The sequence below is a fragment of the Podarcis erhardii genome (genome assembly GCF_964252035.2).
Source record: "Podarcis erhardii genome assembly, chromosome: 3".
Taxonomy (NCBI): domain Eukaryota; kingdom Metazoa; phylum Chordata; class Lepidosauria; order Squamata; family Lacertidae; genus Podarcis; species Podarcis erhardii.
The window spans coordinates 99,355,514-99,379,611 of record NC_138507.1 but is presented as its reverse complement, the minus strand read 5'-3'; the positions used below and the strand labels follow the sequence as shown (position 1 = coordinate 99,379,611).

The 24,098-nt window shown below is 43.9% G+C and overlaps 1 protein-coding gene across 6 annotated transcripts in view; it reads right to left on the bottom strand.

Moving 5' to 3' along the window:
* The window catches only part of KCNH1 (potassium voltage-gated channel subfamily H member 1), a 223,006-nt gene that overhangs the window by 5,124 nt on the left and 193,784 nt on the right, over positions 1-24,098 (bottom strand). For 5 of the 6 annotated variants that reach the window (XM_081854588.1, XM_081854589.1, XM_081854591.1 and 2 more), the window contains exon 11: positions 3,765-4,826. In XM_081854588.1, the coding sequence (XP_081710714.1) occupies positions 3,987-4,826 (840 nt within the window). In that variant the 3' untranslated portion in view covers positions 3,765-3,986. Of the gene's footprint in view, positions 1-3,436; positions 4,827-24,098 lie in introns of those variants that run through there. The other variant, XM_081854590.1, reaches the window with a different exon arrangement.

The window sequence follows — 24,098 nt, the reverse complement described above, 5'->3', positions numbered from 1 at the left end:
ACCTCTTACATGCAAAGCATCTTCTCTACCTCTGGGATATGGCCACCACCCTATATTATAAGCCTATAGAGTTTCTCCCTCCCCTTCTCTCGCACCTTCTCTCACACACCTATATATAGATATTAAATCCAAGCATCAAGCAAAGAAAACTATTTGTTGGTTATCCACTTAAAGCCTTTCACTTAATAGCCTTTGGTACACAAAATCAGACAAACTTATTAATCCTGTCACCCTGTTCAAACATATGGCTTTTCATTGAGGGAGTAATGAAATAAATCTGCAGACATTTTCATATTGAAAAACAATAGATTTGAAGGGAGGAAAATAAACCCAGCTTTCTTTAATTTTGGAACGGTGCTTAGATGTGTCACATAAGTAGCATCACAGAACGGGGCATGTGTTCTTCCCAAACTGAACCTGCCTTTGTGGTTTTGGCAAATGCCAGTGTTCAAAATAAATGCATTTGCTGGACTCAAAAGTGCTTCTTGTGCAAGTGGAAGGCACTGCCATGTGAACCGGTGTGTGTGTGTGTGTGTGTGTGTTCTTTGACTCTTCCTTCCAGCTACAGCCCTGAATGCCACATCACCTCATAGGATCACAGACCTTCAGAAGGGGCTCAGAAGAAAAGCACACAAGACTACAGCAAGAAGTAAATTGGTGGGTCCAACTCAATCCATGAACAGAAATCTGCTCCAACCTTCCTTCCTTCCTTCCTTCCTTCCTTCCTTCCTTCCTTCCTTCCTTCCTTCCTTTTTTGACAAACCACTGCCAATTCATGTAAAGGTTAATTAATTTAAAGGTTTTTAATCAATCCACCTAACTGATTAGTCAAGTAAACACTGCGGCCCTGGAATTTATGACTTGGTGCAAGCTATAAACATCCTGTGGGATAAACTAAGCAAAATGGCACCAGCTTTCCCACGCAGCAGTCCGTGATTGCCTTTGTCTGAAAGAAATTAATCTTAAGGAACTAACGTCCTCCAGAGCTGCTTCTCAGCACTGCAGCAGAGTTACTAACTGCTGAGCTTTATGTACTGTGTATTATTGGAATCGCTTTCTATTTTTGTCCCTAATAATTATGAAGATGAGAGCAAATGCTCTCTCTGCATCCCTGCAGTTTAACGGCAATCAAAACCATATGCAAAGACCGCGGCTGGGATTCAAAGCACCCGTTTTGGTGCACAGGACTTTTTTCTTTTTAAGCCCCAGCAGATTCTCCTGCTGCTATTCCTCAGAAGCAGCATTGCACTCGAGGATATCTGCAATACTGCTGTGCTTTTGATGGGGGCACAAAATCTGGTAAATGGCACAGGGAGGTGCTACTGTGGGAAAGGGAGTTGAGCACAGAGAGTGTAGTCTGACTCACTGCACTGACCCCACCTGCACTCGACCTTTAAAGCAGTATCATATCACTTTAAACAATCATGGCCTAACCCAAAGAATCCTGGGAACTGTAGTTGGTTAAATGTGCTGAGAGTTGTTAGCAGAACCTCTATTTCCCTCACAGAGCCAAAGTGCCCACAGTTCCCTGTGACTGATTGTTAAGCCACTCTGAAAATTGTAGCTCTGTGAGGGGAACTCTCAATGCCCTTAACAAACTTTACTTCCCAGCCTTATTTTGGGGAAAGCCACGGCTCTGTAAAGTGGTATCAAAGCGCTTTAAATGGGTAGCGCAGGCAGAGACTAATACTCAGAGCAGACTCATTGAAATCAGTGGATGTAAGTAATTTGTTGGGACTAATTTGATTTCCATGAGCCGGGCACCATCCACAGTTGTCAGGATCCAGTCCACATCTTGGAAAGGAAGTCTGCATCGCTGATGAACAGCTCTTTCAATTAAAAATAGTCCAAACAATATATCTTTGAATGTTAAACTGCAGGTCAGTTTAGACTCAGCACTTTGCAGCATTATTCTTCCATGGCAGTTGTGATCATGAGGACGTGGTACCACTTCCCCGCTCTGATGTGACTGAACTACAGCTCCCATCAGCCCTAGCAACTATAGCCAATGGCCAAGGATTGTGGGAGGCTGTTAACATGTGGAGGGTTCCCCAAGTCCACTAGCCCACTAGCAACGCAGTCTTTCTCTGTTAAGCAATTTTCACTGTCTCCTTGGTGCGGCATCCTTTGGTACAATAGAGTTTTCCTTAATACAAGCAATTTCTTTCTCCACCTGCTTTTACTTCTACAGGTGCCCTAGTTAGTCTTCCTCAAGACAAATACATTTCAAGGGAGACAGCATTAGCTTACAATATGAGATAAGAGACAGAACAGCACAATCTATCTCCCTAAGGTACCAGGGACCATTACAATGAGAAAATACATCGGAATGGTTAGTGTGCATCATTGGTCTTAATGTATACATAGTTCAGCATCCTTTGGCATATATCTTGTTTAAAGGAAACTCAAAAGGCAAAGTGGAGAGTTCAAAACAACGTCATGAGCACAAAATATAAATTTTTCATTGGGGTGGGGGCAGGAGTTTGTTTATAAAATCACAAACACACGTTAGTGTGGAAGGCCTCTTTTTAAAAAACTCCAAATATTTTTGATGACAGGGATACTCCACCTCGCAGTTTCATGTTTCTTTGCCGTTAGATGATATCAACCCAAATCTGAGATTTTTCTACCACCAGGTGGCAATAAATTATGGCACCTATGAATCGTATGTGAAAATACACACTGCCTACTTTGATAAGGAAGTCCACCTTTTGCTCCCTTTTCTGGACCACCTCATTATCACCACCATGTGAAACCTCGCCATTTCACATGATCTATAAAGGCTATACAGACATAAAAGGAGGAAGGCGAAGGGACTTGCTAAACCATTTCATACTGATGAGATCTTACTCAGCAAGCTGGCAATGTAAAGTCATGTTCAAGATCCAAAGCTTGAAAGGAGCCCAGTTCATGTACTTCCACTTTCTGTACTCTGGTGTCCTCCAGATATTTTGGACTACAACTCCCATGAGCCCCAGTCAGTACAATGTTGCTGGCTGGGGCTGACGGGAGTTGTAGTCTAAGACACCTGGAGGGCACCAGGCTGTGGAAACCTGAAGTGTTTCCTACGGTTGTGGGTCCTCTTGTAATAAAAATGTTGGAACTCTTTCTCTCCCTGATTTCCACACCACCACATATGCATATGGACCACAATCACACCACACATTGAAAGCACTATGAGACCACTTTAAGCAGTCATGGCTTTCCCCCAAAGGATTCTGGGAGCTGTTTGTTAAGATCTGTTAGGAGCCGCCTAACAGAGCTATAATCCCCAGTATTACCAGTGAAAAGGGATTGCTGGCTAAACCCCTCTGAGAATTGCAGTTCTGTGAAGGAAATAGGGGTCTCTGAAAACTCTCAGGCACCCTTACTCCCAGAATTATTTGGGGGAAGTCATAACTCTTCAAAGCTCAACATATGGTATGAATGCAGTCAGTGTAATGTTAACATGCAGGTTCATTCACGTGAACGCCTGATTGACATGATTCCTCCCCTTCAAAAGGGGGCCTTCGCTTGTTCATTCACACGTGAAGCCCCTGTGTCAGATACTATTTGACATGTGGAGGGAGAATTTGCCCAGGAATAAAACCATGTAAAAAAGTTCCAACAGGCAGGTAAGTATATGAACTGGGCTTAACATATGACTTAGTTTTCTATTAATGTCTTTTTTCTTTCTTTCTTTTTTTATATAACAAAAGTAAATTTGAGGGGTAAAGGATGCACTGATGAAGGAGGAGGGGGAAAATAAACATTATAAACTGTACCCTTGCTGTCAAAAAGACTTCAGAGTCAGCTGCCATCTCGACATGAGGTTGCAATTCCTGTTACTATACCATTTAGAGAGAGGGGAGAACATGGTTAACGGATTGGCCCCTCAATGGAGTTCATCAAGAAAAGATTAAATGTTTCGCTTAAAACATGTTGAAGTGGGTGTTTTGTTGTGTTTGCAGGGGATATCCGGTTGACGTCTGCTTAAAAGAACCACCTCAGCTTGCTCCAAAAAGGTCTTTTTCTGATTCTGGAGACTGTGGCCTTGATATTTCGTACAACTCCTGTGGTGATTGCGAGCTTCTTCTAGAGGCTAATATCCTTAGTATCTCAGCAAGCTGTTTTTCTATGTTCGTTATTTTTGTGTTTAAAGCTTTGATGTCCTCCTTCAGCTCATGCTTCACTTCCAGCATCGTGGCCTGAAGAGTCTGTTCGGGGATAGGGTAAAACGAGTGCTTGACTTCTGCCAGGACGGGACTTCGGTCCTGAGGACTCCTCGTCTCCCCCACGTTGTCCAAGCGCAGGTCGCTTTTCGTGATGCCGCTGTCGCAAGAGTCGGTCTTCTTCAGAGTGGCTTCCCCCACCACTTTCGTCCTCTCTGGCAGCGTCTCCATGGATTCCGCCTTGGAGACTTTGTTCCAGTCTTCTCCCTTCGCGCAGGCATCTTTGAACTTTGCCCAGCCTTTGCGCTTCGGAAATTCTCCTGCCACCTTTGCCCCTACGTAGTCTGAGGCCGGGGCTTGAAGCTTGGCCTGGTCAGATACCCCGGATGTTGAAGCAGACTGGTAGGTGATCGGCGTTGCGGGGCTTTCCCTGACAGTGACGATGCTAGCTTTAACCACAGTGCGCGAAGGGTGGTCTCCCAGAATGTTGCCTTTCTCCACATCCAAGTCGTCTCGGCCTCTTTCTGCAGCCAACCGGGCCTCCTTCTGCTGCCTAAATCTTTGAAAAAGCCGACGGACTGGATGGTCAGGTGGCAAGACTAAAGGGGCTTCGTTCTTCCTTTTCATCCTCTCTTCTTCTTCTCGCTTGACGTCACTAATCTTCCGGAATACAATCTGCAACGGGGGAAAAGATATCACACTAAGTGTTAGAGAACCAGAGTGGGAAAGGATATCCATTTTCATTATTTGAATTGATAACTCTGCATGCTCAATAGCTGATGATACAGGAGCGTAGGACTCTGCCTAATACTAAGCTAGACCATTGATCCATCTTTCTTAATTTCGTCTACATTGACTGGCAGCCGATCTCCAAGGGTTCAGGCAGGGGACAGTCCCAGCCCTGCCGAGAGAGGCCAGGAATTTGAACCTGGGACCTCCTGCATGCATAGCAGATGCTCCGCTCCTGAGCTATGGACCTTTCCCATAAATATACATGAGCAGATTATCCCAGGCAGCTGACGTATGATTCAAAGAGGGATTTTTGTTGTTATTCAGATGTGCCTAGCATTCCACATGTGGACACTATCTAGCACATCCCTAAATGCAGTATTACAAAACAATATAATCACTCTACAAGACAGTAGTGCTACTGCATTGAGCTGCTTGTTACCTTTCAGTTTACTTCATCTCTTACACAAACTCAAAGTCAATGCAAGGATTGTGGATAGAGGTGAGAATTAACAGACTTAAACACCAGTTTCTCTAGGCTGATTGTATGGGTGGAACCACATAAATCCCCAGAGGCCTTCAAATAGCAGCCAGGCCTCTCTTTGAACACAACTCTCGCTTAGAAGGTTTGTGCGTTTCTTAGATAAGAGCAGTCGGGGGGAGTGGCTGGCTCTCAGCCAGCTTTCCACGCTCTAGTACTCCACGAAAAGGCTTGCGCTGAGCAAGAAAAGTGGTGGTGGCGGTGTGTGTGTGTGTGTGTGTGTGTGTCCATTCCATTCATTCCTAATGTCACAAGGAAACCCACCCTGTGCACTCGGATTTCCATTTCGATGGGAACATCAGTTCTAGATCAGGGGTTGGGAACTTCAGACTCAGGGCCAAATGCCAGGCCTCTCTGCCTGGCTCCTGGGGCTCACTCAGGCCACAACCCTCACCTGCTTTGCACCTTCCCTGAGTGTTTTTGCATGGGAGCAATGAGTCTGTGAAATCTACTAATGCCTCTTGTTTGCCTGGATGGAGGATGGAAGGGTGTGTGTAGAAACCAAAGTTAAATTCACATTTGCTGCTGCATCTGGCTCTATGAACAGCCCTACCTGTGATAGCAGTGATGACAAAAATCAGGGACTGAATATTGCAGCAAGATCTTTACAGATGTTGCCCTTGACCAGGTGTGACTCCTTCATTAATCCAGGCCACACAAGGTTATTCACTGTTCAGGTCCAGTTTATTTGCTACTAATGTAGATAGCGACCATAATAAAACAAATCCATTATGGCGGGGCTCTCTATTCCCTATTTGAGCAGTGACATCATCAGCAGGTGCGGATGGCGTGAGTCATCAGCAGGTGCCGATGGTGAGTCATCTGAGTTGCACCACTGCTTTCAATCTGTACACACACACACACACACACAGAGAGAGAGAGAGAGACCCTGCTTCACAGGGACAATTGGCCCTAGTATGAACAATCATCACATGATCTGGGCAAGGCCCACCAGGGAAACAGCCTTCATATGGCTCACATATGGCTCACAACTTCATGTCCCTCAGGCCACAGATTATATTACACAGCTGCAGTTCTGCCACCCTTGCTTTACTCATCACTGTGGACTTGCTCCCCTTCTCACCTGTTCCCTTTCCTTCTGCTACTAAACCCCCTTAATTTGTAGCACGGCTTTCCCTCAACTTCCTCCTAAAACCTCATCACCATTTATGAGCTCAGGGGGTTGGTTAACCAAGGTTTCTGCACTGAGTTAAAAAGGCTATTGAGATCTGTTGCTGTTGAAGGAAAGCCTCTTTGAAAGGGCTACCCTTGGCAGCCACCTGGGGCATATGACCACCAGGAGAGCCTTTTTGGATCAGGTCAACAGCTCATCTAGCCGAGCATCCCGTTCTTGCAGTGGCCAACCAGATACCCATGGAAAGCTAGCAAAAGCGTTCTTCCCAACTGCAATGCTCAGCAACTTGTATCCAGAGTGCCTCTGAGAGTGAGGGCAGAACCCAGTCTTCATGGCTAGTAAGGTAAGGTAAAGGTAAAGGACCCCAGTCAAAGGTGACTATGGGGTTGCGGTGCTCATCTCACTTTCAGGCCGAGGGAGCTGACGTTTGTCCACAGACAGCTTTCCAGGTCATGTGGCCAGCATGGCTTAACCACTTCTGGCGCAATGGAACACCGTGACGGAAACCAGAACACACGGAAACACTGTTTACCTTCCCGCCACAGCTGTACCTATTTATCTATTTGCACTGCTAGGTTGGCAGAAGCAACGGGAGCTCACCCCATCACAGGGATTCGAACCGCCAACCTTCCAATCAGCAAGCCCAAGAGGCTCAGTGGTTTAGATCACAGCGCCACCTGCGTCCTGATTAATGGCTAGTAGCCATTGATAGCTTTATCCTCCATGATCCCCCCCCCATCCTCCTTTAAATACATCCAAGTCAACAAGTGATAATGCAGCCACTTATCAGGCACATAATTGAACTCTGCCCCTCAGGAGTTATGAGCCGAGTTATGATTACTAGTTCCTCATAATTTTAGCTAACAAAACGTTAGTACCAGTAAGAAATAACTTTTGTGTTATAGATGTTAATTAAAAACAATAACAAGCAGCTAAACAAATAAATAAACACATGTCAAAGAGGTATATTTATATTAAGAGAGTTATAACAGGCACACAAAATAATGAGACGTTATGTTTCCCTGATGATGCTAATCCTACTTGGTATTCTCCTCAATGCTGGGCAAACACACAAACAAATAGCTTTGCTAATTTCTGCCGTTTAGAGAGGTAGGTGAACTTGGCAGTTAGAGCTGCCAAATGGGAAATGAGAGTTTTTCATCTTTGCAAACACTTTGTACACATCTCAACGCAAAAGCCATGCATAAAGTAGCAATGGCATAAGAAGATCCAGCGCCAGTTCTGCTGGAAGCTGCAGGGTGATTTTGTACGTGCGGTTGGGATCTCCACCATGCTACAGAAAGGATAAAGATTCACATCACTCTAATTTAGAGCATTTTCTAGGTGAGGATGGGGGAGAAGTGTATGCTTCCTAAGCCAGTAAGTGAACTGAATTTTGTGACACAGTTTTCCAGTCAAAATGGTGCACAAAAATGCACCTATTAGTGGAAATAATGTACAAAATGGCATTCTATGATGGAAAATGACTCACAAAATGCACACAGTAGGCAAATTGCATGCAAAATTACATATGGATGAGAAATGCTCATAAAATGCATAGTTTTGTGTGTGCAGGCTTTTAAAAGACAACTTCACACCCGGATGTGGGCGAGCTGAACTCAGCTTTGGTAAAATGAGACATGTGACAGATTCATCCCTCTCTAATCCAGATGGAATAGCTCATTCTGCTTAAGAAAGGGCCATAGCTCAGTGGCAGGGCATCTGCCTTGCAAGTAGAAGGTCCAGGGTTCAATCCCTGGCCTCTCCAGGTAGGACTGGGAGAGGCTCTTGCCCCAAATCCCGGAGAAACTCTGCTAGTCAGTGTAGACAGTACTGAGCTGGGTGGACCAATGTTCTGACTCAGTAAAAGGCAGCTTCCTATGTTCCTACTGACAGAAAGGATTGAGATCCAACTAAGTCTCCCACTGGAAGAAGGAGTTGGTGGTCCAGTTTTGCCCATTCCCTCTCCTGCTTCCTACACTGACTGTTACATTTTCCCAGAGGGTGCCCCAACATGGCAGAGCAGTATTCAAGGGCACAGGAAATTGTGAAACTTGCCTCAACCGCTCCCTCCAGCAGAGGTAGCCCAGTGACTCTAATCCAGCCTTTTACATATAACATATTCAGCCCCAAATGACTTAGGACCTCTATACTTGAAGGAGAGCCCCTCTCTCTATGTTCCTGCCCATGAGTTGAGATCTTCCAAGGAAGTTCTCCTTAATGTCAGAAGTGCTCTGATGGTGTTTCCTGCTTGGCAGGGGGTTGGACTCGATGGCCCTTGTGGTCTCTTCCAACTCTATGATTCTATGATTCTATGATTCTATGTACCATCACTGGGAACTGTATGCTTGGCAGTGCCACATGGATAGACATTTTCTATGGTGGGACACATAGAAGGCAAATTCATCACTGAAATCCAGATGCCTTTGTTGTCCAGGCCTTTGTTATTTGATACTGCAGATATGTTGTTTTTAATTGCATTTTCTTTGGAATATGTGTTTTAAATGGAGACTTCGTCATTTTATTGATTTTCTTTGTGGCCTGCCCAGAGATCCTAGGATAAGGTGGTCTAAACATAGCCTACCTAAATAAACAAATAAACCTCCATTTAATAATTACCCTATTTATAGCCTTGTTTCTGAACTTGGGAAGTCCTTGCGTGGGCAATGGAGCTTCCTAGATCCAGCGACGCATTATCTCAACTCGCCTTTCCAAATCGGTTATGCTGTTGTGTCCCAATGATGATTTATATTCACTTATGTGAACACCATTGGGGTGACCATTGCCTTACAGAATAACAAGCAAAATGTCAAGCGGTTGCCCTGATGTGCCTACAATTGAAAATTCAGCACAAGGGAATGCGAGAAAAATGGTAATGGGAAGAACAGACATGCTTTTCAGAGGTCTGGAGGACTAAGAGGTTAAGTCATGGAGAAAAGGTAGCTTGGAAGGAAGAGAGATAAACAGAATTGCATTGCATTGCATTGTTTGGGAGTTTGATATTGTTTTATTGCATGGTTGGTTATTTTATAAAGCCCCATATAGCACCAACCCCTGATAGGGATGAAGAGTGAATTGCAAATGCTTTTACCAACAACAAAAATCATGGGAGTGGAAGACTGCTAAATGGCTGAGGGTGGTGGAAGTTTTAGAAACCAAACGTGCTTCCAGAAGAGTGTTTATCATGGGACTGATGCTGCTGTTGTATGCCACTATTTCCAGCATCCACACATTCCATATCTCTACCCTTCCCAATTTAATCCAGATGTACATTTACTGTGGAAAATTTCTGGATTATGGGTTTTCTCTTTCCCCCCTCTGCTCCTAATGTTTGTATCTTCAAAAGAAGTGATTTAAGTGTTTCCTATGAACGAGAATTGGAAATGACTGTCCTTCCGACCCCAACCCAAATATTGCGAAGAGGGCACATGGAAGGAAAAAAAGTAAAAACTGAACAAATGAGATAATTTCAGTTCAGCTCTTTCATATATATTTTTTTTAACACACATTGCACAGGGGTGCGTGGTGCAAAATGAATGTGTATTCAGCTTTCTTGTGCAGAGGTGGCAGTAGCTAAGAAATCAGAAACACTGTGAGCCACCAGGTATGCATATTAAAGCTGGCATCACAATTCTGCCTCAGCTGAAGTTCAGAGAGAATTTGGAGGCTCCTGCTCAGGTGAAATATCAGAGTCATTGAAAGGGAAGCCAAGAGAGACTTATAAGCCTAATGAAATATCTCAGTGGGATTTCTCATGTCTCTAGTATTGATAATGAGCTAAAGGACAGCATGGCTGCCTTACTGGGTCATAGAATCATAGAATTGTAGAGTTAGAAGGGACTCTGGGAATCATCTCGTCCAACCCCCTGCAATGCAGGAATGGGCAGCTGCCCCATACGGGGATCAAACCTGCAACCTTGGCATTATCAGCACCACACTCCAATCAACTGAGCCATCCAGGCCCCCAGGGTCAGACTCACCACTGCTTCCAAATCTGATTGGTCTTTGGCACCCAGACCTGGGTGTCTGGCAAGGTCTTTCACCTGACCTCCTACTTTCCTTTCACCCAAAGATGCCAGGGACTGAACTTCGATCCTTCTGAATGCAAAGTGTGAGATTCTGAGCTATGTTCAAAACTTCTGTTTTTGAAATGTATGGCATGGACGTGACCGTAGATAAGAACACAATAAGAGCTTGCTGGATCAGGCCAGTGGCCCACCTAGTCCAGAATCCTGTTCTTGCAGTGGCCACCCAGATGCCTGGGGAAAATCCATAAGCCAGATCTGAGCGCAAGAGAACTCTTCCTCTCTCCTTTCCCATCATTTCTGCCTCCAGTTGGTGAAGTCCTCCTTTAAAGCCACCCTTAGTCCTGTCAATTAATTTCAGTTTGTATACTGTGTGGTACTAGCACTGAAGAAAAGCCTATCTTTCCCCCTCGCCACACCATTTTTCGTTTTATATCTCTATTTCATGTCCCACTATGGTGTAAGCCACACCTCCGAAAGCCTGATTCCAATTTGACAGTAAACAGTGGGTTTTCCCAGAGAAAGTAGCAGGACAAAAGGAAAACCTCTTAGAGCCCATGACTTGAAATCACGAGACAAACAAAAGCGCAGATGAACCCTCGTTTATCTTTCTTCTAAACCAAAATACCTCAAGTGCTTTAGTCTTCCTATTAGAAAAGGAATTGTTGGTTAATCCTGCCATAATTTCCCATTTCTGGGAATTTCTCAGACCCCTTTTATATGCCGATAAATAAGATACTCAGTCTATTTCATATAGCAGCTCATGATAATGAACAGAATGTCTGCTGCATTCAAGAAGCTCCCCTTTCCATCATTTGATGTTAGCGTTATCAGAAGGAAGAGTTTATAACATACCCCAAAGTCCATTAGTCTCACTGTCACAGGCCTCTATTCAAGAAGCTCATCTGCATTTTTATTACTCTATTTTAAATCCAGACTTTAGAAAGCAAGATGGCCGAAGTAAGCAGCTACAAAACCTAGCAAAGGGCAAGTCAACCATACTTAGCATGTGGTAAGAATCCTGTGACCAAAGAAAGACAGCATTGCAAGCTCCTGCATGAATGTGCCTTCACCCCCACTCACCTGAGTACCAGGGCCAATGTTACCAAGAAATGCCTTGGCAACATGTCCTAGTTTTGAAAATTGTGTAGCAGTCCTTCATTAGTACAAGCTAGCTCCACAGATTACTTAGTTCTGCATTGTGTGAAACATTTCAGGGGAGTTGCCATCTTTGTTGTGTTTGCTGCCAAAGGTTAACTTTCCAATCCTATGTTATACACATCTACTCAGAGGTAATAATAATAAATAATAGTAATAATAATAGTAATAATAATTTTTATTTATACCCCGCCCTCCCCAGCCAAGGCCGGGCTCAGAGCGGCTTACAAGCAATAATAAAAACAAGTTGAATGATTACAACTTAAAAACAAAATTAAAATACAACATTAAAATATTGAAACATTAAAATATTAAAATGTAGCCTCATCGTAGGAGAAGGAAAGGAAAAAAGAAAGAGAGGGAGGGAATCAAATCAAATGGTAAGTCCATTTAGGTTCAGTGGGGCCCAATTCCAAAACACACTTAGCATGAAACACCTTTGCGGCTCAATGGGTCAGTGTGTTCACCAAAAGGTTGGTGGTTTGAGCCCACCCAGGGATCGATGTGGGCAGGAGTCCCGCATTGCAGGGGGTTGGACTAGATGACCCTTGAGGTCCCTTCCAACTCTACAATTCTATAATTCTATGTCTGAAGGTTACCCATTGAGCTACATGGTTGGAGTGGGAGTCTGAACCCACTCTAAGTATGTGTCTCTAGTCTTTATCCACTACCATTAACTTATTATGCAGACTTTTCTGAGAACAAATAATCACTTTTAACTCGCCTGTGACCCTTGGAATGGGAAAAAACCTGATCTAGGTGGATCAGTGGACATGATCCTGCATGCATATCAGCTTCCAGATTTTCGACATGACCCATCTAATATGCTGAAACTCAACTGCAGTATTTGTATATAATGTTTCAGTTAGCAAAAACTCCTTATGCTGTTTCTCTCTGAGGTGCCAATTAACTTCTCATGATGAAGGCAAGGAAATTTAATACCAAAAAAAATGTTTATTCATCAGCGGTAGTTATGTAAAATATTACTTTGTGTCAAGCAAAAACTCTAATGAATTGATGAGCAGCACTGTCTTGGGCAATAAACGTTGCTAAAACCAGGAAGCCAAGCTCCACAGGAGTGAATGCAATGTCTCCTGATACATTTTGAATTGGGGAGGACATAAACAAGATGAAACATGCTAGCTAATAAAGACAATAGGACATGAAAGTCATAGGCAGGGGCGCACTTCCGGGTTAGCGTGATCGGCTAATGGCGGATTCCCTCCGAGCTCCGGAGGGAATCGGCTCCGCTGAAGACGGGTCTTGCTGCACCGGCGACGCGGGGACCCTTAGAAACCGCAGGCGCGGAAGCCTGCGGACTTGGTGACTCGGCGGGCACCTTAAGCGCCCTCCCCAACCCACGAAGAGCCTTTTTAAAGGCTACGGAGAGGGTACGGGGAGTGGCGTGGTGCTGTGAGTAGACCGCTACTTCAGTGGAGCGAAGCCGCGAGCCATGGCCGGAGAGCGCTGACTTTTTCCCCAAAATTTGGACTGGAAAACAAACAACCCGTGAGTACTATGGAATTTGGACTTTAAAATTTTTACCTTTGAATTCGGACGACCGGGGGACGCGCTAAAGGGAAGTCCGCACCCCCCCCCACCTACAAACGATCTAAAGCAAGGATCGGAGAACTAAGGTGGAGAGATCACTGTTCTTTTTTGGTGTCAGATAAGAGAGGAACTTTAGAAGTTTTTGTGTAAACCCCCCCCCCCCCGGACCCAGGAGCGTCCTGTGTGTGAGCCTGAGGAAAAAGAATAAGGAGTTTGACAGCTGTCAAAGGAGCTGTCAAACGGGCAGTTAAAGTTAAGAACTTTATTACTTAATATCTCTCTGGACTAAAGGTGCTACATTTGAATTGAGGTGGTTGGAAACAAAGTAGTAATAAACAACAAAGTAACGGATTGTTGGAAAAGGACTATTAAGCAATTGGAATCCCCCTAGGGGGAACTAGAGACATTACAATGGCTGCAGAGGGAAAATTACTGGCAGAGATAGAAAAAATGTTTTTTCTCGTGGGAATCCTGCAAGAGCAGAGCATGGCTATGAACAAAGAACTTATGACCTTGAATTCTAAAACAAGCAACTCTGCTGAATGCATAAAGGACTTGACTGATAAAAAATCTGCAGCTGAACCAGAAGAGACATTTTTGGAACTGGTGGAGAGGGAAGAAGGAGTGGAGAGAGTACAGGTGGAAAATACCAACCAGAAGCCTATATTGTTAGAAAATAAAGAAGAAGATCTTTGGATTACAAATCTGCGAAAGATGAGAAAGAGGAAGGAGGAAGCCCCTGGAGTACTTGGAATACTGGAATATAAAAGAGTAAAGAAATATGATTGGGACTTCCTCTCTGAGTATGGGAGATCAGCTGACCTTTTGCAGCAACTGCTTTTAAGCATTTTGGATGGAAGAAAATTTGATGTGATTGGGATAGAACTCCTTCGAGACTTGAGGACCAACAAAAAGGGTTACCAACAAAACCGGCAGAGAGAGACTGACAGAGATTTGAAGGCCTCGGATGTGAGGAATCCGGGCTAGGAACTGCTTTTGTGGACATTTGCTTGGGAAGGGATGGAAACCGGGGTAGGGAGGGAGGGGAGAACAGAATTTCAAAATTTCATGATCTTTGTGTTTGGCTATTATGACCTATAATTAATATAAAAAGGGAGAAATTCGTGGAAAGGATTTTAGGTCGACCTTAGAAAAAGGATTTAATATTTATAAGAGAATTGGATAAGTAAAATGTGGCCAAGTAAAAAGAGCTAAGCTTAAAAAATAATAACAATATGTTAAGGACGAGGGACAAGAACTTGCTGAACTAATTATGGGAATTGGGATGTATGAAGAGGGGGTGGGGGGAAGTCAGGGAAAGGGGGTAAAGAAAGTAAGGATATGAAATTATACATGTTTTGTCTTTGTCTTTTTGTGTGTGTGTATTGTCTTTATAAAATGTAAAAACCCAATAAAAATTTTATAAAAAAAAAAAAGAAAGTCATAGGCAGGGGAGCTAAGAAGTGAATATGCATTAGTTATCCTAAATCACGGACTACTGGCAATTCACTGTGGAAAAACAGTGCAATAGTTCCTCTAAAAAAGAAAATTAAAAGGTCCAGTATAAAACTCCCCCTGCAATGTAGGAATCTCAGCTAAAGTATCCATGACAGATGGCCATCCAACCTCTGCTTAAAAACCTCCCGAGGGAGATGATTCCACTGTCAGGACAGTCAGTATTTCTCAGCCTGGTTGAGTGATAGGAGGATAAAACAGCAGAGAACCATGTTGCATGGGATCAATTCCAATCTGTTACCTCTGAGGATGTGGACAGGCTGCTTGGACGAGTGAAACCAACCACCTGTTCCCTTGATCCTTGCCCATCCTAGCTTATAAAAGGTAGCAGGGAAGGGCTGGGTGATGGGCTTTGCAGGGTGGTGAATGCTTCTCTCTGTGAGGGAGACTTCCCAGACCTGCTGAAAGAGGCGGTTATCAAACTGCTTCTTAAAAAGCCATCTTTAGATGCGGCAATATGGCCAACTATTGCCCAGTCTCAAATCTTCCATTCTTGGGCAAGGTGATTGAGTGAGTGGTTGCTGAACAACTCCAGTCACACCTGGAAGAAGTGGACCATTTGGATCCCTTCCAGTCAGGATTCAGGCCTCGTCATGGGACTGAAACAGCCTTGGGCGCATTGATGATCTCCGGTGGGCTAGGGATGAAGGTGAGAGCTGTTTCCTAGTTCTGCTGGATCGTCACTATCGACCATAACATCCTTCTGGACAGTCTAGAGGGGCTGGGAGCTGGGGGCACTGTTATACAGTGGTTCTGCTCCTTCCTCCTGGGCCATGTTCAGAAAGTGGGGGGGGGGATGAGTGTTCAGACCCCTGGGCTCTCAGGATTCTGTCCTCTCCCCCATGCTTTTCAACATCTACATGCAGCCGCTGGGAGAGATCATCAGGGGGTTTGGGCTGGGTGTTCATCAGAATGCAGATGATACCCAGCTCTACCTCTCTTTCAAATCAGAACCAGTGAAGGTGGTGAAGGTCCTGTGTGAGTGTCTGCAGGCGGTTGGAGGATGGATGGCGGCTAACAGATTGAGGTTGAATCCTGACAAGACAGAAGTACTGTTTTGGGGGGAACAGGAGGCAGGCAGGTGTGGAGTACTCCCTGGTCCTGAATGGGGTAACTGTGCCCCTGAAGGACCAGGTTTGCAGCCTGGCAGTCATTTCGGACTCACAGCTGTCCATGGAGGCACAGGTCAATTCTGTGTCCAGGGCAGCTGTTTACCAGCTCCATCTGGTATGCAGGCTGAGACCCTATCTGCCTGCAGACTGTCTTGCCAGACTGGTGCATGCTCTAGTTATCTCTCGCTTGGACTACTGCAATGCACTCTGTGTCAGGCTACCTTTGAAGGTGACCTGGAAACTACAACTAATCCAGAATGCAGCAGCTAGACTGGTGACTGGGAGCAGCCACCGAGACTACATAACACCGGTCTTGAAAAACCTACATTGGCTCCCAGTACGTTTCCAAGCACAATTCAAAGTGTTGGTGCTGACCTTTAAAGCCCTAAATGGCCTCGGTCCAGTATACCTGAAGGAGCGTCTCCACCCCCATCGTTCTGCCCGGACACTGAGGTCCAGTGCTGAGGGCCTTCTGGCGGTTCCCTCATTGCGAGAAGCAAAGCTACAGGGAACCAGGCAGAGGGCTTTCTCAGTAGTGGCACCCGCCCTGTGGAACGCCCTCCCACCAGATGTCAAAGAGAAAAACACCCACCAGACTTTTAGAAGACATCTGAAGGGAAGTTTTTAATGTTTAACAGAATATTGTATTTTAATATTTTGTTGGAAGCCACCCAGAGTGGGCGGGGTATAAATAATAAATTATTATTATTATTATTATTATTATTATTATTATTATTATTATTATTATTATTATATGTACAGTGGTACCTTGGCTCTCAAACTTAATCTGTTCTGGAAGTCCGTTTCAAAACCAAAGCGTTCCAATACCAAGGTGTGCTTTCCCATAGAAAGTAATGCAAAATGAATTAATCTGTCCCAGACTTTTAAAAACAACCCCTATAACAGCAATTTAACATGAATTTTACTATCTAATGAGACCATTGATCCATAAAATGAAGCAATAAACAATGTACTGCAGTAACACAATCAATCAATCAATCAGTCAATCAATCAATCGGTAGCTGAACTGGGTTCCACACAGTCACACACAAAAAAGAGCCGCAAAAATGAAAACGCAAAATAAATAGCAAAAACAGGCAGACCTCAGCGTAACACTCAAAACAGAAGCGTGGCACTCAAATCGGAAACACAACACTCAAAACGAAGCACGTTCGGCTTCCAAAAAAAGTTCACAAACCAGAATACCTACTTCCGGGTTTGCAGTGTTTGGGTTCCAAGGTGTTTAAGTACCAAGGCGTTTGAGAGCCAAGGTACCACTGTATTGTGTCTTGAGTTTCCTGGAGGACCGGTGGGATATCAGAGGAATAAAACAAGGAAACATATAAAATAGTTGTTTCAAAATGGCTTGGGAAATAGATCTGGCCAGGAAGAAGAAATATGCCTGTGTGGCACCTTAAAGACAAGCACATTTTATTATGAGATCGGTGTGTGTGTGTGTGTGTGTGTGTGTGTGTGTGTGGACTAGAGTCCACTTCATCAGATGCATGAAATGCTCACCTCAGCGGACAGGTATTCAAAGAAAAGATCTGCTTGGCAGCATGTAATGTACAGTTTTGTCCTAATGGACCAATTAGGGTAAAAATAGTAAAGTGCAAAAGAAGGTTAGGAATTAAATGTAAGAACTCCTGTAGCACAAGCATTCAGAAACTGATTTCCAAACTTTTATGAGAGAAAAAGCACAGTCCCCCAGGTATAATCATGTGGATTTGGGTCTGCCATTTCTCCGATACAAGTTTTTCTACTTTCATACACTGAATACTGCAACTGTCACATGTTTGAATGAGAAACTAGAGCTCACTTTTTTCCTGCTACAGGAGTTCAGATTATTATAGCGGTCCTCGGAGCCCAGCTTGTTAACAACAACCTTATACAATGTTCAGAGCTGAGCCTGTCAACAACAGTCTAATACAGGTGGGGGTTTTTTAGTCCAGTTCATTAACTGCTACATCTATGCCAGCCTGATATAATCTTACAAGGATACATCAGTTGTAAAAGATTGCCATATATGGGGGGTATTTTTTTAACTATGTTTTTAATAACTGGCCTGTGTCTGCATGTGCACATGAACACACAAGAGCCATAAAAAATTAAGTGATTTACTGTGAAAATATTATTCAGAGAGAGGATTTTTAAAGCATTCAAACAGCGTTTCAGAGAAGTTTGCTCTGGATCCTAGAAGAATGAATGCAGCTAATCATTAAAACTGTATGTTTATTCCAGTAGTGATGTATGGAAGGGAGAGCTGGACCATAAAGAAGGCTGATTGCTGAAGAATTGATGCTTTTGAATTATGGTGCTGGAGGAGACACTGGCGAGATCCACGGACTGCAAGAAGATCAAACCTCTCCATTCTTAAGGAAATCAGCCCTGAGTGCTCACTGGAAGGACAGATCGTGAAGCTGAGGCTCCAATACTTTGGCCATCTCATGAGAAGAGAAGACTCCCTGGAAAAGACCCTGATGTTGGGAAAGATGGAAGGCACAAGGAGAAGGGGACAGCAGAGGACGAGATGGTTGGACAGTGTTCTCGAAGATACGAACATGAGTTTGACCAAACTGCGGGAGGCAGTGGAAGACAGGAGTGCCTGGTGTGCTCTGGTCCATGGGGTCACGAAGAGTCGTGTATGACTAAACGACTAAACAACAACAATATGTTTATTCCAGTGACCCACAACCCATTATTGCTTCCTCTTTCTTCAGCTACTCTTATATTATGCTGTGGTAATCAGAGCAGCAGGAGAAGACAGAAACGGAAAACTTTTTGATTTAAACATTTAATTATTGGTTTTGTTCGTCACCAAAAAATAAACACGCATCTGAATGAGAGTGTCACACTTTGGTCACAAATCACTTTATATATCTTTATATATTTGTTTATCGTGAATATCTCTGCTCAATGTTTTTATGGTGTTTTTTCGTATAACCTACTCATGCACCTGGATCTGTGCTTCCTCACAGTTTTCTTTACCAGCCAGAAATGTCTGAACCTTTATCACTCGCATTTTATTACCAGCTTCTTCTTTTTTGGCTGCAGATCCCAATTGTGAACATTCATTGCACTTTACAGCCTTAAAATTAAAATGTTTTGGGGAGGGGAAGCGCAAGGACTCGGGAGGTTCGGGTTTCATTAGCTCCTCCATGTCACAAAACATTTATTCCTCCGCGGGGATATCACTTAGCTCCCATCCACTCTCTGACACAATTTCCTGGCAGTAGTTCCACATTGTAGTCAAAGACCGAAGCCATTATAAGGTCGCAAATAGCTACACCATATGTATTATTTATGCCTTTCACTTTAAAGTATGTATTATGCACCGTTTCCAACCCGGCCTCCCCCTCAGGCTGCAAGTGCATAATGGACTGTGGGAAGGCAGCCTGGAGCAAGAGCTATTTAACACCTCAGAACTCTTGAGCTCCAAGGAGGAAAAAGAGGTGGGTGTGTCGTTGAGCAATTTACCTGGTGCACTTAAGACTGGTCTAGCTGAGAAAACTACATTCATCTAATTTCTAAGCTCATTTACTCATTCCTTTGTGGACAAATCCTTCTCTCTCCTCCCCCAACCCCCCTTGCTCCAGTACTTTTCTGCAGCTTAAGCCTATAAAAAAGGTAAAGGACCCCTGGGCGGTTAAGTCCAGTCAAAGGCAACTATGGAGTTGCGGCGCTCATCTTGCTTTTCAGGCCGAGAGAGCCGGCATTTGTCCACAGACAGCTTTCCGGGTCATGTGGCCAGCATGGCTAAATTGCTTGTGATGCAATGGAACATCGTGATGGAAGCCAGAGCACACGGAAATGCCATTTACCTTCCCACTACAGTGGTACCTCGGGTTACAGACGCTTCAGGTTACAGACTCCGCTAACCCAGAAATAGTACCTTGGGTTAAGAACTTTGCTTCAGGATGAGAACAGAAATCACGCGCTGGCGGTGCGGCAGCAGTGGGAGGCCCCATCGGCTAAAGTGGTACCTCAGGTTAAGAACAGTTTCAGGTTAAGAACGGACCTCCGGAACGAATTAAGTTCTTAACCCAAGGTACCACTGTACAGCAGTACCTATTTATCTACTTGCACTGGCGTGCTTTCAAACTGCTAGATGGGCAGGAGCTGGGACAGAGCAACGGGAGCTCACCCCGTCACGGGGATTTGAACCACCAACCTCCAGATTGGCAAACCCAAGAGGCTCCATGGTTTAGACCACAGCACCACCCGTGTCCTATTTGTTTTCCTATGACTGCCCACGCATTTGGAGAAGCAATGGCTGGCTAAAGTGGGATGCACCTGCATTAAATGTGTAGTGCAGATGGGGTCTTCGTTTCTTAGCTGTGCGCACACCATACATTTAAAGCAAGTGACTTCATCTCCCCTTTCCCCCTGCCCCAAATAATCATGGAACGTGTAGGTTGTTAAGGGTGCTGAGATTTGTAGCTCTGTGAGAGGAGAGGTATCTGGGAAATGTAGTTATTTTGAATTTCAGATTTTCCCTGAGAAATCCCCCACAAAGACTCAGAAAAATCCAGCCCATTCTTAACTGAGATGGACAGGGTTTTTTTCTTGTCTCTAGAAGAATGGCACATTTTTCACAAGCAACTTGCATTTTTATACTTTATTATTGATGTCTCACATTCCTGCTAGAAAACACAGGCAAGTTTAAAGAGGGCTCTCAGTTGTCTTTTATTCAGTCACTAATCCTTAGTTTTGCACTCACTGAAGTATTAGTATTCCCAGACCTTTTGTGAGATGGTCAAGTCAGTTTAGGATTTCCCAAAACATTTTAGGACTTACCCAAAATGGCCCTCCAATGTCATTACCCTGTTTCCAGGAAGCAAATTGTGGTGTGCGTGTGTGTGTGTGCGTGCGTGCTTGTGCGTGTGTCTTTCACTAACTTTCAGGGGGTAAAATTTGGCTGAATTTACTGGCACTAATGATCCATGGGGTCACAAAGAGTTGGACATGACTAAACGACTAAACAACAACAAAATGATCCTTGCAGTTCTGGGAGCTGGCAGCTGCCATGAAACTCCTTGGGTGACCCTGGGCCAGTCACTGCCTCTCAGCCTAACCTACCTCACAGGGTTGTTGTGAGGATAAAATGTAGAAGAAGAGAACCATGTATGCCACATGGCTAATTCATAATAAATGAACGATTAAGTTTTAACTACCAGTCCCTAGGGTGAAATCAAGAAGAAATGTCCTTATCGGACTGGCTTCATAATGAAATGAATAATGTTCCCTCTCATTGCTCTGAAAACAGCTAAGACAGAGGGAAATGATTCCTTTCCTCACTCAAGGAAATTGCTGGGTAAAATAAAAATGGTAGACACAACAAAATCCATTTTTGAACTGAAGTCTAAAGAGAATTTTTGGCTTCTCCGTGAATAATGCAGTGTTCCATGCATAAGAGCTGCAAATTGATAATTTCCTTTCTATGTTACTGCATTAGGAAGTAATGCTAGAGCCACATAATGAATAAAGGCAGGAGTAAGACCAAACTCGATTCAGAAATTCCCCCTGGTTCTAACCTAGCCCTTTCCAAGAGACCTACATTCAGATGTGCACAGAATTTTGTGATACTGAGGAATATTCTTGCCTTTAAGATGCAGTCTTAAGTTGCACAACCCGGGTACAGGTTTGCCACGACCGTGAGAACAACGCTGCCTAAACTCTAGCAAATATGCCTGAAGTACAGTATACCTTTATCTTTCTATGAATAATTCTGTGTTTCACATAGTCCAGAAGTTTTCCAGTGTTGCCTTCTTATGAGATGAAATCATACCCATGTTTGTTATGAGTCAGCAGTCTTGCTTAGATATACTTCCATTAGGTTCTGATTTCTTACTTTTGCAGTCGGAGTAACACCACACACACACACATCGCTTCTTTCTCCAGATGTTTGTAGAATCACTTTTGATTGATATTACATGTTGTTTTGTTACTTATAATTCAGACTCTTGTGGTGCTGTGAAAAACATGTTCGGCAGGCTCCCAATTTCCATTTCGGTGTTTAAAGGTAATCCGTGAGTGATGTCATAAAATTACCTTTAATTCAAGTGATATTCAGCCTATTCATTAGAGAGTTAACAGAGAATTCACTGTGGGAATTCATGGAGACAGTCACTTTTCCAATCTCAGCATGCATATCAGTTACTGTTGCATTTAGACTGCCTCAGACCATCCTGGTACTTGTGCAATATTCACATAGTTCAAGGAACAAGCCTGTTGTTCGAGGGCCATGCTTCTGTTGGTTGTATTGAGTATCATTCAGTTGTTATCATTATGACCTGACTGATCCTTTGTGTGTTTACTGAGAGGTAAGTCCCACATGGGTGGTGCTGTGGGTTAAACCACAGAGCCTAGGACTTGCCGATCAGAAGGTTGGCGGTTTGAATCCCCGTGATGGGGTGAGCTCCCACTGCTCGGTCCCTGCTCCTGTCAACCTAGCAGTTCGAAAGCATGTCAAAGTGCAAGTAGATAAATAGGTACCGCTCCAGCAGGAAGGTAAAGAGCATTTCTGTATGCTGCTCTAGCTCGCCAGAAGTGGCTTAGTCATGCTGGCCACATGACCCAGAAGCTGTACGCCAGCTCCCTCGGCCAATAAAGCAAGATGAGTGCCGCAACCCCAGAGTCGGCCACAACTGGACCTAATGGTCAGGGGTCCCTTTACCTTTACCTTTAATAAGTCCCACTATATTCAACAGAGTTTGTTCCCTGAATTGCAGCTGAAGGGTTGCATCCAACTAAGTCCTATTCAGAAGAGACCCACTGAAATTATTGAACCGAGCTAAACCATGATGTCCCCAAATACTATTTGCTGGATATCACAGGTAGGCAGAGTGCTGTTGTGATCATGTCTAGCTTGCAGGCTTCCCACAGCCATCTGGCTAGCTACTGTGAGAACAGGATGCTGGCCATTGTTCTGATCCAGCAGGTTCTTATGTCCACTCATTGAAATGGGTGACTCTGAGTAGGGCTAACATTGGATGCTAAATCTCTCATACTGGATCTTGGAATCAATGGATGCATAAGCTTAACTATGTGAAAGCATCAGTACATTAGCATTAACTGCTTATTTCTAGCTTTCAACATTCCCATTATTCCACTAACTTTAGGAATACCTTCATGTTACACCTTTGCAATAACTATCCATTAGTATTACATAGGCTCTGAGGCCCCTTCAGCCTCAGCCTGCCAGTTTAACTTCCTGCTAAGGGCACATTTGAATCATTTTATGATTTTATGTTCCATTTTTATGTCTCCTCCAATCTTCATTTTATATTCTATTTATGATTAATGAAAGTGTTAGCCCGAGTGCAATAACAAGGCAGTCCAAACCTTTTAAGTTTTCTTTCTAAAATGTAACCTAGTAATGTCATTTGTTTCCTTGCCAGTTTTCGTTTCTCTCGGTGCCTCCAAAGATGGTCTTGTGCCCCACTTTGTGGAGGGAGGTCCTCTGTTCGAAGGAGTTCTCTATTTGAAGGGATGTCCAGTCCAAGTCAAATTTAAAGATAAAGAACTATAAGAAGGAAGAGGGCAGGAGACGACTTGACATTGCCCATCAGCAGCTGCCAGGCTGGACAGCAGACTAAGGCCACATTCACACCATACATTTAAAATGTTATACTACCACTTTTCATGACTTCCCCAAAGAATTATGGGAGGTGTAGCTTGTTAAGAATGCTGAGAGTAGTTAGGAGACCCCTATTCCCCTCACAGAACTGCAGTTCCCAGAGCTGTTTAGCAATCAATCTTCCTCCATAGGAAACTCTGGGAATTGTATCTCTGTGAGGGGAAGAGGGGTCTGCCTGAAACAGAATAGGAATATAAGATTTCTGAATATTCAAGTATAGTTGAATATTCTCGCAGTTAAATATCATAGCAGCCACAGAAGAAAAACACCCCCAAGCTTAGCAGAGCCTCACAAACTCCACAACAGGTTCAACATTCATCTAAATTACTTCCAAAGCCATTATAAACCCATGAGTTCTATTTTCCCCCTGCATTTTTGCATGATTTAAAATGGTGAACACCATTACAATGGCAGCTGTTCTACTTAGTTGCAGATGGGAAGTGATGAAATAAAAGACTTTGCAGCAATTGGATAACAAAACAAATTCAGCAGATGCAATTATGAGGGCCTGCTAAATCTGTCACAGTTCCATCCATGTTATT